At 38.5% G+C, this 15,537-nt stretch overlaps 1 protein-coding gene across 3 annotated transcripts in view; it reads left to right on the top strand.

Annotated features, from left to right (window-relative positions):
• Positions 1 to 10,276: 10,276 nt before the first annotated feature.
• The window catches only part of LOC113635117 (NACHT and WD repeat domain-containing protein 2), a 45,698-nt gene continuing 40,437 nt past the window's right edge, over positions 10,277 to 15,537 (top strand). The window contains exons 1-2 of one of the 3 annotated variants that reach the window (XM_047801021.1): positions 10,277 to 10,297; positions 12,173 to 12,344. In XM_047801021.1, coding sequence (XP_047656977.1) covers positions 12,194 to 12,344 — 151 coding nt within the window. In that variant the 5' untranslated portion in view covers positions 10,277 to 10,297; positions 12,173 to 12,193. Of the gene's footprint in view, positions 10,298 to 10,420; positions 10,687 to 10,890; positions 11,440 to 12,172; positions 12,345 to 15,537 lie in introns of those variants that run through there. The other 2 variants (XM_047801025.1, XM_027134350.2) reach the window with 2 other exon arrangements.

The following is a 15,537-nucleotide window of genomic DNA, read 5'->3' as shown; positions in this document are numbered from 1 at the left end:
TTACCTCCCAACAGAATCCCCAACTGATGGTATTCTCTGTCTGTGACCTATTGAACCAGTATTGATGTATTAATTGACAGACACTTCAACAAGCACCTCTGGATATTGGCGTCTGCCAAACGCCCTAAATGTAACTGTAAAGAGACAGAAGCACAGAGGGGGGACTCCATAGACATATTACAGAAATGGAACTGCTTGCAAGCCTAGTAATGATGGGCAAAAATTAGCAAGGGAGGACCACTCAATCATGCTAGTGGCAAATATTCACAGACCCAAAAATTACCGGACAGCAAATGATGTAAATCTTTCAGAGCAGTGAGGTAACCGTGTTCTGCAAGAGTCTGAGAAGTCTTGCAACGAACAAGAAAACCCAATTCCGTATTGCGGCAGCTCTGCGATGTAGGAAAACTCTCACTTTAGCTGACAAGTTGATAAGACAAGATAAGGATCGTTCACACAGAAAATGGAAAGACTAAGAGAGTTTAAGGATAGAAAATCTTAATTAATAAAAAAGTCTGAAAACTCTGGCTGAATGGGGATCAGTGCTAGGTATTGGTTCAAATCCTTTCATGAAAAATGGATTTTGTTTTTGTTATTGACTTATTGACATTTCTGAATTTTTTTGAGAACTAGAATTTCACTTGGCCTTCACTGGATCCCATCCAGGGTCTATTTCTTTAGTGACTCCACAACCACAACCACCACCAAGACCAGTATCAGGATCAATCCGTTATCTAAGATGAATGAATGAAAGAATTAATGAGCTTTTTCTTTAAATAGTTGATTGATTTTCGTTCCACAAATAGTATATTTAATCATAAATTGAAGAACATTGCCTTAACATTCTTAAAATGTAGCTTATTTCATGAATCTACAGTATATGTGAAATGTGCGGCATAATCGTTTGAACAGTCTAAAAAAGTTTTAAGTGTCAGAGTGTCTTTAAAAAAGAAACAGTTTATCGCAGCACTGTAGTCTCGCCAATTAACTGTAACTGTAACTGGCAGGATGTAGAGTGTCAAAAGCCTGACTTAGTGTCTGGTGCCCTTTTGTTTAAAATGCCAGGGCAGAAGCCTCAAATACATATATCAATACATGACTAACATTTGCGCAAGAAATTGTACGAGACACTTCTTGAGATATTTCTTGTGAAAGTTGTAGTGATATAATATTTTTATTTTAAATGAGGAAATATGTTTTTGACACAATTCTTCTGACACGGATTTTAGCTTTACATGTTTAAAACACAGGAGATCAAAAGCATCAGTTTCTTGATTATTGAGTTTTGAGTTTTGCGGTATGTGTTAAAGGTTTTTTGGTGGCATCTTACCTAAGAATGCTTTATATAAATCAAACAGCCATAAAAACCACTGACAAGTGAAGTGAATAACATTGACGATAAGCTTATTACAGCGGCACAAGTTTATGTGTAGGCTCAGTGGTTAAAGCTCTAGATTACTCATTAGAAGGTTGGGGGCTCAAAGCAAAACAATGTCAAACTATTTCCATTTCCAATATTATAGAGCAACTTACATTTAAATCTCATTTTTATGTAACCGATGGTTAAGGGCCTTTTATCAGGGACCCGGCAGTGGCAGCTTGGTGGACCAGAGATTTGACCTCACAACCTTTCAAGCAGTAGTCTAACACCTTAACCACTAAGCTACTTCATACAAATACCACAGTTGGTCTCTTAATTAAGACCCTTAAGCCTAAATTCTTGTTTTTTGGAAACCGTATGTGCTTTTCATGCAGATGTCTTCTATTGTTTTTTATTAGAAAGGGAGTGGGGTACAAGTGTTGTTGTTTATTTGAAATGTTGTTATGTTTGACAAGCTCAGTCAGTAGAGCTTTGGTCTTGGTCATATCCCCTGAAACCCATTTGAAGCTTCCTTTTGTATGGTGAACTTACACACAAAACTTGCCTTCATATTTCTAACAAATTGTTAAAAAGTTTTTGGCCTTGCACAATTCCTTTATCTTTGAGAACTCAGCTTTCTCTTTGTTATATGTGTAGGTAGGACTCTGTGGCTGCTGGGAACTTTTAAGGCAAATAGATTTTATATTTGGGAGTTATACAGTAGATCTGCAAATGTTTACACTGTCTCCTACCTTGAGGAATTCAGGAATTCAACCTTTGTAGAAAGTAAGATCTGCTTTTAATAGACGACTTTAATATAACCGTTAGAACAAGTGAATAAATGACAGGTTGTACCACAAATTAGTAGACATGTATTTTGCTGGAACAAACTAAAAAAGGTAACAGGAATGGAAGCAAAGTCTAAATAGAAAACTTGATGTTTGGTGACAAAAAGTCATCTGGTTTAGAACCTTGCCCTTCAGTTAAAAGAGCTTGACCTGGTGTTAAAGAAGCAGGTGTATGAGACTCAGGTGCTTTGTCCAAGAAATTGAAGCAGCTTGTGGAATTAAAGTGTGTTTGCTTGAGTTCATGGCTAAAAACCTACGCAGACGGCTTATTCCTCCTCCTCTTTCTAGATCACCTTACTCTTGTATCCTTGAGGTGTCAAAATCTGACAAAATCGGTGTAGGCAAGTATATCAAATTGGTACCTCCCTTTCATGAAGCAGACGTATAATCTTATCACTTTTGAGCACATAGCTACTAAATTAGGCAGGACAAAAGACACATACAGTAGGCTTGGTTGATGCAGTATAACCTTATAGAGAAAGCTCAAGAAATATGCACAGCTTTGCCAAGGAGTCATTGGACAATGAGGCAGTAAAACTTCTTGAGAATCTATGTATTGAATACACAAAAGTTCAGGGCACGTTCAAAAGCAAGCCATGCAAATAAGTTTACAAGAAAAAAAGCACTTTGTTTTAGGAAAGTGGTATACTTTTGTGGGGTTGCAAGAGTTGATCTTACTGGAATGTGTTGGACACTGCATACTGGAAAACATCATAGTTTATTTAAATGTACAAAAAAAAAAAGTAAAGAATTTTAGGAGGGCTTGGCAAAAATCAAATCTCCAAATAACCAAATCTGTTGTCTTAAAATAATATGAAAAAGCATGAAGAGAAATGGCATCAACCACTGTCCACTGCTATCAATTAAACCTGGAAAAAGAAACAGGTTTGCTTAATATACTTTATATTTAGTAAACAATATTTTACATACTAACAGAGGACATAATAAAAAGTGGATAAAGCCTAGAGGAAGTGGAAAAATCTCACAGCCTAGAGACACAAAGGCTTGCCAAGCTGCCTTCCCTCTCTTATTTTATCGACAGACTCACCCTCCAGCAGCCAATCAGAGCAGACCAGCCGTTGATTGTAGACTAGAGTCAGCTTGTGTCCATTAAGATTCACAGTGGAAAGAGAGAGAGAGAGAGAGAGAGAGAGAGAGAGAGAGAGAGAGAGAGAGAGAGAGAGAGAGAGAGACAATACAAAACACTGCAATACCCACCACATATATAAAATCATTAGTAAAAACAATTACTGTAGCTGTATAATAAACAATTACAGGAATTATTCCCTGGGACAGTACATTAGTATGTAGCAATGAATGTTTTAGTGTTTTCGATTGCACAAATGTTTAGTATCTCTACAAACACATCATTCCATACTCAAAAGTGTGGAAGTGAAAAGCTTGGAAAGTGTGGGAAGTGGTAGCTCTGTGGTTAAGGCATAAGACTAGCAATTGTTAGGTTGTGGGTAATAAACACAGGAAAACCAAGCTGCCACTGCTGGGTGGATGAGCAAGGCCCTTAACCCTCAATTGCTCAGTCGTATAAGATAAATTAAATCGCTCTGCATAAGAGTGGAATGAGAGTGTGTGTGTGCCTTGCGATGGTTTGGCACTCCGTCCAGGCTGTATCCTGCCTTGATGCCCGATGACGCCTGAGTTAGGCACAGGCTCCCCGTGACCCGAGGTAGTTTGGATAAGCGGTAGAAAATGAATGAATGAATGAATGAATAAGAGTGTCTGCCAAATGCAGTATATGTAAATAAAACATCAAAGCAATTTCCCAAAATGAATAATTGAAGTGTGGAAATTCATCGCTGAGCTTTTCACCACTAATCACTCTGAATCTGTCACCTGATTAGGACAGGAGAAGCTGAGTGAAAAGCAATGTCATCATCCTTATAGCTTCCAAACTGCATGACTCACTTCTGTGATCTGTGACAGGCAAGAACAGAAAGCATGTATTATAACCTCATCTACCAAACATCAAGACCAATACCTGACTCTCTTCCTTCCTAATTCTGGGTCTTTCCAGGTAAGATTAACATGTTTGTTAAAAAAAAATCTTAGAATGTAAAAGTTTATAAAACTACAGTATAAATGTAGAGTAATCTAGAGTAATCTAGAGCATGTGCCAAACTCTATTATAATTCTTCTTAATGTCCTTCTAACATGTATTTGAAAATTTTGTAAGCACACACATGCTTACATAGATACATGCATACATACACACATTTACTTTTACATGTATTGCATTTGGCAGACGATCTTATACAGAGCAGCATACAGAATTGCTTTTGAAGTTTCTGTCAATGAATGCATCAATATGTTCACTAGGTCATGGACTAAGAATACATCAGTCTTTGTCACAACTGTGTTGTGAGGTAGTATAGCAAATAACACAGACTTTGTTTTTCTCAGACACTGTTTTAAATGTTTTTAAATGCTATAGCTTAAGTACTTCAAGAAGAGGTAGGTCTTTATGCTTCGTTTCAAGACAACCAGTGACTCAGCTGTTCGGATATCTATTGGAGTTCTTTACACCAACAGGTGCCAGAACAGAGAGGTACCTTACATGCGCACACACACACACACACACACACACACACACACACACACACACACACACACACACACACACACACACACACACACACACACACACACACACACACATCTGTGCATACAGTTGAACACTTTATCTTATCCTTTTCTATTTTCATAGAACATTGGCACTAAGAGAAAGTCTCTGAGACCTGAAGATCCCTGAGTGCCTTCATTAGTGCTACATGCAGCTCTAACATACACTGTAGTGAACTGTCTTAAAATAGCATTTTCAGTTTGAGTTGGAGAGTGTAATAAAGTAAAAGAGAGAGCTCCCATCTGTTCTCCTCTGTTGCAAACTGCTTGCTTGCAGATTCCCTTGATGCTTAACTGGAATCTGAATCTGTTTCATTTTCATTTACAGCAGTTGTTAAGTTGTTTTCTTTTTCAAAATGATCTCGTATCAAGCTTACAAATAATACTGTACATGCAGTAAATAAACCTGAATAAGATGCTTGTTTCCGGATCTTGAAAGGATAAGTATTGAGTGTATACTTCTGTTTGACATCCAAATCCTCCACAGGAACAGTAACAAGAACAAGTTCTGCACTGAGACTTTAAAATATGCAGGAATCAGATTTTGAAAAGTGGAGTGTTTTCTGTACATGGCAGAAAGCTTGTAAAAGACTAGCAGAGTCTGGAGAGTGTTGAGTCAGAGACATGATGAGCCAAAACAAGCTGACTTCATCTGCCCTACAGTCACATATGACTTCCTCTGCAATGGAACACAGTCAGAGCGTGAGAGACATCATGAGTGATCACTCAGTACTGGGAAAACACATGCTGAAATAATAACAAAATCTTCTCACTTATTGTATGGGGGTATACATTTAATGACTGCAGACATTTGAGAAAACTCAATACCACATGTGTTTAAAGGATGTTTTGTGAAAGTTCTGGGATGAGCACATGAATGGGAGCATATTTTAGGGAAAGTCCAGGCACAGCAGCAGAAAGCTAAAGTAGAGAATCACAATCGAGTCTATTTACTGCAGTCTTTCATCTGATCATTTTATATAATCAGAGGGCAATCCATAGCAAGCAAAATTCCAGCTTACAGAACCTATTTCTGTAATACACACAGTGATTATATAAGCATTAGTCTAAAATTTCAGCTCCCTATATTAGTGCCTTCACACCATTGTGTGTTCTTAGTGTAGATGTATAAAAAAAAATGTTATTTACAGCATTTATGAATAAACAGTTAAAACCGCTAATGTAAGGTTTTCATTTTCCAGGTAGAAAATTTTCCAAGCCATGGATAGTTTATGAATATAACTGAAGTGCATTTAGCAAGAATATGGTTTGTTTTCTGAACAGATTCAGTATATTTAAACCATTTAAATGAACCTTTTTAATACTGCTATTAACTTTTTAATGTGAGGTGTACTGTGGATAATACCATCCTAAAACTACATATTTATGTGTTGATATTAACATGCAGAATTTCAAAGCAGGTATCCTGGCAAGTGCCAAAGTGCATTTAAATACTCATTAGACTTTTAAAAAAAAGTATAATTATTGATGCTGGCATAGAAGCAGAATGCAAAGTGTTTGCTGTTTTTATTAGCCAGTATCAAAGCACACAAGGGCAACATGTAGATCATAAATCATCCCCATTTATGCATGTATGTGTGTAGCTTTTCTACATAAAGTGTACATGCTAAATCAAACATATTCCAAGGTCATCCTCTCTCTCTCTCTGTCTCTCTCTCTCTCTCTCTCTCTCTCTCTCTCTCTCTCTCTCACTCACTCACTCTCTCACACACATGTACACAAGCACACGCACACACAGAAACAGACACAGACACAGATACAGACACACACACACACACACACACACACACACACACACACACACACACACACACACACACACACACACACACATACACACACACACATACACTAATTGGCTAGTGTTGAAAAGCACCCCTGACCTGACATACAGCTGTAAAGCAACTTATTGTCATGACAACACATCATGGCCAGATTTTCTCACTCTCCTTAACTGCCTTCAGTAATAAACCAGTTTCTCTCCAGAGGAATAAAAAAAATATACCTAACACTAAAACAGCATCCATCCATAACATAGTCATGAAGGCTCATTTCAGTGGCATCATTAGTGCGACACCACAGCTGTCACTTTTGACAGTTGTGTTTGACTGACTGCTTTTAATCTGGATTGTCTGCACAGAGGATGCAGGGAGCCTCATTTTCCTGTCAGAGCTAATAGGAAAATTTATACAGCGCTTCCTGGAAAGATGTTATATTTTGTGGATTCTTGATCTGCAACTGAGATATATTGTAAACAAAAAGAAAGCATGTTAAGGATGGTGGCAGAATTCGCAGCTGTGTTTAGCAGGACAGAATTGCCAGGTTTAATTTTAAACTGAATTTTCATTATGGACTGCCTTTTCATGATGAGGGGGTGGGGGTTGTGTCCACATGCCTCCATTAAAAGAAGAGTCACTGCAAATAAAACTAATCATCAATATCCTGATCCTGAAATTTTATAGCCAGATCTGAGTGGTCTCTTTCAGGATGACATGGCCATATACACACAGCAGGATGGCCCACTGATGACATTATGAGTATTAAAGCTATTTAAATCATATGTTATGACTGTCAGTCAGCGAATCTCAACACAGTGACAGAGTTTGGACTGATGTATTAGACAGTGTGCTCTACCACCATCATGAAAACCCCCGACTGATATATAGCATTGAATGTTATAAAATTCCAAATTCCCCTTTACTGGAATTAGACCTAGTATAAATCTGTTTTAGCATTTGCCTATGAACAAGACAAGTCAATATAAACATGATTTGACTCTCAGAATTTGAGAGTCCTCACCAGAATTCACACATCATAACAAGCCACAATTACACGATTAGATTCGAAATGTTATAAAAATTAAGGCCAGGATAAAGAGAGAATTAAGTGCTCCAACCAATTCCTAATGTTTTGTTCCTATTAATTTAAAGAAATTCAACCACATCCCTTTTTACGCAATTAAATTCATATGACTTGTTCATAAGAGCAGGTTTGTTAACTCACTTGCTGCTGTCCATGGTGCTGCTCTATATCAACCCATTCTGCAATTTTGTATATCAACCATTTAACCTTAATATACTGGAGATAAATAAGCTTTCTCTAGCAAAAAAAAAATCAATTTAGGTTTTTTTTGTATAGTCAATAGACATTGTCACAAAGCAGCTTCACAAAAAACAAGATGTATAGTTAAATCATTAATGAACAAGCCAGAGGCAGCAGTGGTATAGAAACCTACTTGAAATAATATAAGGACCTTTAAACCTAAACCTTTAGATGAACCAGACACAAAAGGGAACCCATCGTTTTCTGGGTAACGGATAGTAGGATTGTAACTCATTAGTCTTACAATTATATGCTGTCATACCGTACTGTGGAAGAGTGTTCACACACTGAATACCCACTGAAGAAAGGACTTGGTATCCATGGGGGTGTTTTCAAATACAGTACATGTAGAAAGGTATATAAGACTAAATGAATGCTCCTGTTTAAATTCCATTCAGTAAAATCCTGTCAGACCTCCATGCTCCAAATGCAAGTGCTAACCAAGACACTTTTTAAGCATGGTGAATGAGTAGCTTTTGCTGGAATCCTTCCAATGAGTATTCCATCCCACGGTCACAGCAACTAATACTCCAATTTTCCTCATAAATGTACATCCACTTTCTCTGAACAATTGATTCAGGTTGTCTCGGCTTACAGGCTCATGTGTCAATGCAATCAGGCCCATAACTAAGCTCATAACACCATCTTTGATCCTAAATCTTCACCTTGACTCACCTTGTCAGTCTTTGCTCTGATCTGTGTATTAAGCATGGGAGAAAAGTCACCTGTCTTCCTTGCTGGGAAAGGGTGCATGCAATTGTCCAGGGATTGAGCATATTGATCTTTAGATGGGGTTATCTCTGAGGGGACTTCTTAGCTGCAGTTATAGGCTTTGTAAGTTAATAGATAGGCATTTGAGGAAATAGAAAAGGGTATCAGGGAAAATAGGAATTGAGTTTTAACATGTTTAACATGTCTGGTATATCTGAATCTTCAGAAAAAAATGTCCATGCAACAACCTTATACATCTTGTGGAAATTTAGCCACATTTCCTGAAATGAAATCTAGGAGAAGTACAAATGCCTTCACTTGAATGTGAATTACAAAATATAGATGTGTTTAACCAAGTTAGATTATTTTATACAGCATCCATTCCTACAGACTTTCATGCTGTCCACATAGTGCTGTTCTCACATCGCTACCCAGGTAATGATGCATGATAACATGTCTACATTTCAGCAGACACAGATTACAGTATAGACACAATGCAGCAGTGCATAAATAAATACAATGTGCATGTGCTTCTACATCCCCCGTCCTGCTTGTCAACTTCAGGCGCAACAGCTAGTGGTGTCATGGGTCTGTAGTGTTTCAGAGGTTGATTTCCCTGAAACTAAAAGATGAAGGGTTGTCAGTTCTTTGCTCTAGAATCCATGATTCCTGAGATCAGGTGACTGTATAGAGCTTTGCATGTTTTCTCTGTGTCCAAATTGTTTTCTTTCGTGTTCTCTGGTTTTATCCAACCTCCAAAAAAACATGCATGTAGATAAATACTACAGTAAATGAGTACTCAAATGTATGTGAATGTATGTGTGTATGGTTTACTGCATTGCACTGGTACCCAGCCTTATTCTGTTCTCTGCATCCACAACCACCCTGACCAGGATAAATAGTGTTGCTGAAGATGAACAGAGAAACAGATTAATGAATCAGCTATGATAAGTAATAAATTACCCTCAATAATACATTTGACTCTGATATTTGATAACCAGAACTGTGCACTTCTACAGCAGAGTTACCCAAGTTAGTCTTTAATATATATATATATATATATATATATATATATATATATATATATATATATATATATATATATATATATATGACTTAATGCAGAAACTGTTGGAGTATTGTGAAAAGCACACCTCAGTAACGGCTGTTCTCAGGAGCTCCAGGATTTCTAGGCTTGTCTGTGAGTGACCCTAATAGAGCATGACTACCATTCTAGCACAGCGCTTCCTAATCAAATCCATGGGGACTCCCATTCGGTCAACATTTTCATTCTATTCCTGCTCCCAACACACACAGTGGGTGTAATCAAGAACACTGAATATTTGATACAACTGGGTTTGGAGCTGGCACAGAACAAAAAATTCAAGCCATAAGGGGTTTCCCTGTAGATGGGATTAGGGATCACTGTGTTAGTGGATGAAAAGAGAAAAGAAAGGTTAAGCCTCCACTGGAAACCCGGGTGTGTTCCGCTTAAGCACCGTTGTGGGGGTGCTTCAGTATTTCTATGTGCCCCCATACTGACTGCTCTAGCATTTATAATGGGTACCAGGTACCAGTTTGGTTAGACAGCCCAACGACGAAGCTATCCTCTGCAGCAGTAAGTTAGCTAATGAACTTATCAAACTTTACTAATCTAATCTACTACTTTTTTATTTGAATTTCATAACCTCAACATTTGAATTTTTAACTGAATAACTTAATGATTTTGGTTGAACGTAGCTTCTCAAATTGATGTAAGCTGTAGAAAAGAGATTTGAGTGTGTATTCTATAAGAACAGAAACCTAAGAGCATGTTGATTTAAATGCTGATTGGAATATTCCCAGACATGCTATTTCTGATTGCGTGGCAGATTATACCCTCAGCGAAGAAAATGTGCAAGCGTGGGGTTTTAAGATATAACCACTCTGCTCATGGGAAAGCTACACTGTATGTATCTTGTTTAAGTGGGCCTTGAGGATACAGTGGATTTTAAAGGCATATCTAAGGTACATAATTACCTTGTTCATTTGTTCTCTTTGTACTTTAGGGAACAAAAATGTTCCTTCATCTTCTGTTCATTTGTTCAACTGATTTTTTTTTTTTTTTTTTGACAATGTATGACAATTGCATGAAAAAACAGACATGGTTCATTTATCTTGCATGTAATTTGACAGGGTGTTGCTCAATTTGTCAGTTTGTCTAGACTTTTACTTTCTTTCTGACTGATTAAACACTTTAAGACACTCAGTCTAAAAAAATCGCACATTTTTGTCCCCCAGGAAAGCAAAGTTGTAAACGGACCCTGATATAATAATAGTCTGTTCGATACAATTAGTTGGGCTTTGTGCGTTTCCTCTGGAGAGCAAAAAAATGGGTTGTATTTAGGAGCACTTAAAACTTCCAGCTCGTGGAAAAGAGCAGCTGCATGTATCGATAGGCTGATGAATCCAGACCCCTCCTCCTATTCTTCCTCCTCCTCTTCGCAAAAACGGCTCTCGTGCAGGAGAGCGGGTCTGCCATGATAAAGAGAGACAGCACCGCGATCCCCATTAGACAGCGCGGCGAACAGGACGAGTCTGTTTCCCTCGCCGTCATTTAATCGGATAGAGCGCGGGCACGATGCTGCCTCTCACCACCGACTCTCGCGCAACATCAGCAGCAGCATCAGCAGCAGCATCTTCCTCAGGCGGAAACCCGGGGTGCTGCTGATTCCTGCGGATCCGTGCTCTGTCAAAAGCTTGGAAATGAAGAGAATGAATGTAAGCGCGTCGATGTGTGTGTGTGTGTGTGTGCGCGCGCGCGGGTGTGTGTGTGTGTGTGTGTGTGTGTGTGTGTGTGTGTGTGTGTGTGTGTGTGTGTGTGTGTGTGTGTGTGTGCACGCACGCACGCGCGCTTGTGTTGTGCTGGTGTTTTTGCGCTGTTCGGGGACCCTAGCTGAGGTTTGCGCGCGTGGACGCGGATATTAGTTTATATAAATAGGATATTAGAGGTTCTAAAATATAAATGCAACTTTGCGTCTTAGCGCGCGGTGTGTGTGTGTGTGTGTGTGTGTGTGTGTGTGTGTGTGTGTGTGTGTGTGTGTGTGTGTGTGTGGTGATAGAAGCTGTCTGTAGACTGCGATAGGGTAGCACAATAGAATAATATATATATAAATAATAATATAAAAACACAGTAAGATACAAAAATCGCTGCTGGGGTTTTGTTCTGATTTGTAACTTAGCACTGGGTTTCTTGTTATTATACGGATGCTTTAACACTGATGGTGCAAAGTGAGCAAGTCATGTCATTTGGCTTTGGCGCACAGCATGTACCAGTGAGTCTATTAAGTGACTGAGACCCACAAAAAGTCAGTTTCAAACAGAGAAGACAAATCTTAAGGGCACAAACACGTGTGCACGTGCATCAGAGTGGCCTTACTTTAAAATGCACTGTAAAGTGCACACAAAAGTAGGTGAAAACGTAAGCATTTGGCTTTTGTTTTTCTATGTGCAGACTCGCTGGAAGTCTTCCCCGATGTGGCCGTCCGGAATTGGAAGCAGATTGCCGTGTCCTCGCGAGTCGGCGCTGCGCAGAGCGGCCATCAGTGGAAACGTGCTTGCGCTGCCGCCGAATCACGTGCCCACGGGCCGGAGCGTGCGCGTCTTCATCTGCGCCAACCCAGACGGTAAAGAGCAAAGCTCGCTCTAACGGATGACTCACGAACCTTGGCGTGTGTGTATGTCTGTGTGTGTCTGTGTGTGTGTGTCTGTGTGTGTGTGTGTCTGTGTGTGTGGAGAGAGAGAGAGAGAGAGAGAGAGAGAGAGAGAGAGAGAGAGAGAGAGTGTGTGTGTGTGTGTGTGTGTGTGTGTGTGTGTGTGTGTGTGTGTGTGTGTGTGGTGAGAGAGAGAGAGAGAGAGAGAGAGAGAGAGAGAGAGAGAGAGAGTGTGTGTGTGTGTGTGTGTGTGTGTGTGTGTGTGTGTGAGAGAGAGAGAGAGAGAGAGAGAGAGAGTGTGAGAGAGAGAGAGAGAGAGAGAGAGAGAGAGAGAGAGAGAGAGAGAGAGACTTTGTGTGTATAGAAACCCCCCTTGAATCATGAGTCACGATTGGCCTAAGGTCTTTTGGTTGTGTTGTCAGATTGAGTGGTGTCCCGTCTTATTGGAATGTCTTTAATGCTTTTTGAGAAGGTAAATTATTTTCATGATTTTGTTGAGTTTTCATTAGCTTTATTTTTATGGTTCAATATCCACCAGCAGCTGGCAAAATAACAGTATGGCTCAGCAGCTTAAGTTTCATTTCAACTTTGAGTGCTATGCCCTGCTACACTGCACCCACTGGATGATTAAAGCTTTTTTTTTTATATAAATATTATTAAAAAAAATTAATAAATATTAATGATATATTCAGACATATTGCTGTATAATTGTGCCACTAATATGCAACTTATTATTATACAAATATTACATTTTAGATGAATATCTTTTTTTTTTTAAGGAAAACATTGAGTTTTTGACATCATGTCATAAAAATGAAAACAAAGTACTTTTTTCTGAAAGGACGAAACTTCGGAAGTTCCAATAAGCAAAAGGCTGAGGTTCACCAGATGGGAAGTGATTCTGGCCCGGCCCCAAATGGCCCCTGTGTTTTGCCTTCAAGTATGCACTCTAGTGCAAGCGTTCGAGATTTTAAAAGTGAGCAACTGGGACACAGCATCTGTTAAACTCTCCATAATGTTCCACTTTTTGCACTATATCAGAGTTGCTATCTTTAAATTGTCAATCTCCATTACATTACTGATGCACAAAATCAATGCTAGACATGAAACATGGAATAAATAATACTCTTTGTTTTTATGTCAGGAACCCAAATGTTTTGTTTTTGTTATTTTTCCCTCTTACCCTCTGGGTGAACCCTTTTAGGTTCTATTCAGAAGCCTACAACAGAGTAGTGTTTGGTATGTCTGTTAGCGAGGATGAAGCATTTGTGCTTTCTTAATAATCCAAGAAAAGCCTTCAGCTTGTTTAGCGGTTTTCATAGCAGTGAACTATTATCGTGACCTGTTTAAAAAATGACATGGTTTCGTGATGTTAGGGATCGATGTGCAGAGGTGGTTTACGCATGCCATCAACCATCCCAATATCCTCCAATATAGCGGCTACTAGTTTAAGAGAGACTGAAGAAAACAGGAAACCCCACATAGCAACTCCTTACTTTGTGGCCAGATCAATGCCAAAAACCTCATAAAATTTAACAGTTGACACAAAAAATTAGTAATGATTTGAGATGACCCTGAGAATAAAACAGCATTGTGTTTCATTATATGTACACTGAACTGTACACTGTACACTGGACGGCCAGCTGTGTGTCACCAGTGTGCTGATGACTGAACTACTGTGAAAGCTGTCAGTGCAGTCATGCTGAAAGAAAAAGCAATAAATATGGCACTGTAGGAAGAGACCAAGCTGTTAGGACATAAAGCAAGGGCAATCCTAAAATAACCCTGCACTGGTTTGCGAAAAATCATTAGGGTCATTAGGGAAAGAGTGTTGGTGGTGTGAAAACTCAAAATGATGACTTAGCATCAGGGCTTTGAGAGTCTCCATTCTTACTATTTAAAACAGGCCTACTTTACCATACATGAACCAGCTCAAACCTGCAGATTTGTTTAATTAATATTTAGGCAGAAATAACAATAGTAAACAACAAAATCACTGACAACCTGACAGCAATGTTCCTGCTTTTGATTAAAACAGACATCTTGCAACACAAGCATACAAGGTATTTAGTTATTTACTTTATAGCACATGCAATCTTTATATAATCTATAGATTTTTGAGGATTATGAGGATTATATTATATCAAATGACCAGTGTGCATGAGTGATGCTGAGGAGCAGTATGTCACTCAAAGGTACAAGCAATGCAAAAAGCATGCAGCAGAAGATTTGACTCTGCGATGCAGGAAGACCTTAAAATAGGGCTTCTAATCTTGGAGTAAACAAAGCAAGGAAAGGGCAGGTTAGGTGAGAGGAGAGAGAGACATTGAGAGAAACAGACAGGGGTGGTAAAATGAGAGAGAAAGGGATAAGATAAACTGCACTCTGTACCTAATAATAAGCCTTTAAATATATTAAACAAATGATTTTCATAACATATCAATTATCATATAACCTTGATTTATCTGCTGACCATTTTCTGAGACGAGTTCAGTGATATTTTTACTTTTTCTACTTAAATATATAACTTTTGTAATATTTAGCAGTAAGTAGAATTTAATAAAATTACATTTCTTTAAAATAATAAAATGAGTTTGCAGCTCATACTGTATACTATAAACAGGAGCAAAAATGAATGATGTGGACCAACAACCTCCAACCGATCAGACAAGGTAGTGTCTCATCTTACGTCCCAATCATACTGGCACTTAAAAGTCAATTAAGAGACAAAATATTAAAAAGAAGGGGATATTTTTGTCAGGAATTTTGAGCTAAAACAAGTATCATAGTATATCAAGTATCCAGTATCACTTACTGTACCTTTAGTAAATTTGGGTGAGCAGAATAAAAACATGCTGAGATAGGTATTTGATCAAAATAGCAAGAGTTGCAACAAAAATACATAGGCGAAAGATCGTTTTTTATGTAAATAAATGGCAAAGGGCTTTCCAAGGCAGTACCATGGGATGTACTAAGAAAAGAAACTGTAAGAATATGGATTCATCTCTCATGGATTGTGACACACTTATTAAACACACTTACAGGCACCACAGCTTTATTTCTTGATAAAGCTTTATGTGCTTGCTGTAGGAAAAAAAACACTGCAAGGAGACTAGATTAGGAGTAGAAAACCTGTCACATTTCTCTTCTCCAGCTGCAGAGAGCA

This window comes from Tachysurus fulvidraco, chromosome 1 (assembly GCF_022655615.1).
Source record: "Tachysurus fulvidraco isolate hzauxx_2018 chromosome 1, HZAU_PFXX_2.0, whole genome shotgun sequence".
Classification (NCBI taxonomy): Eukaryota; Metazoa; Chordata; class Actinopteri; order Siluriformes; family Bagridae; genus Tachysurus; species Tachysurus fulvidraco.
Note: the sequence above shows the minus strand (reverse complement) of the source record. Positions and strands in the feature narration are given on the sequence as shown.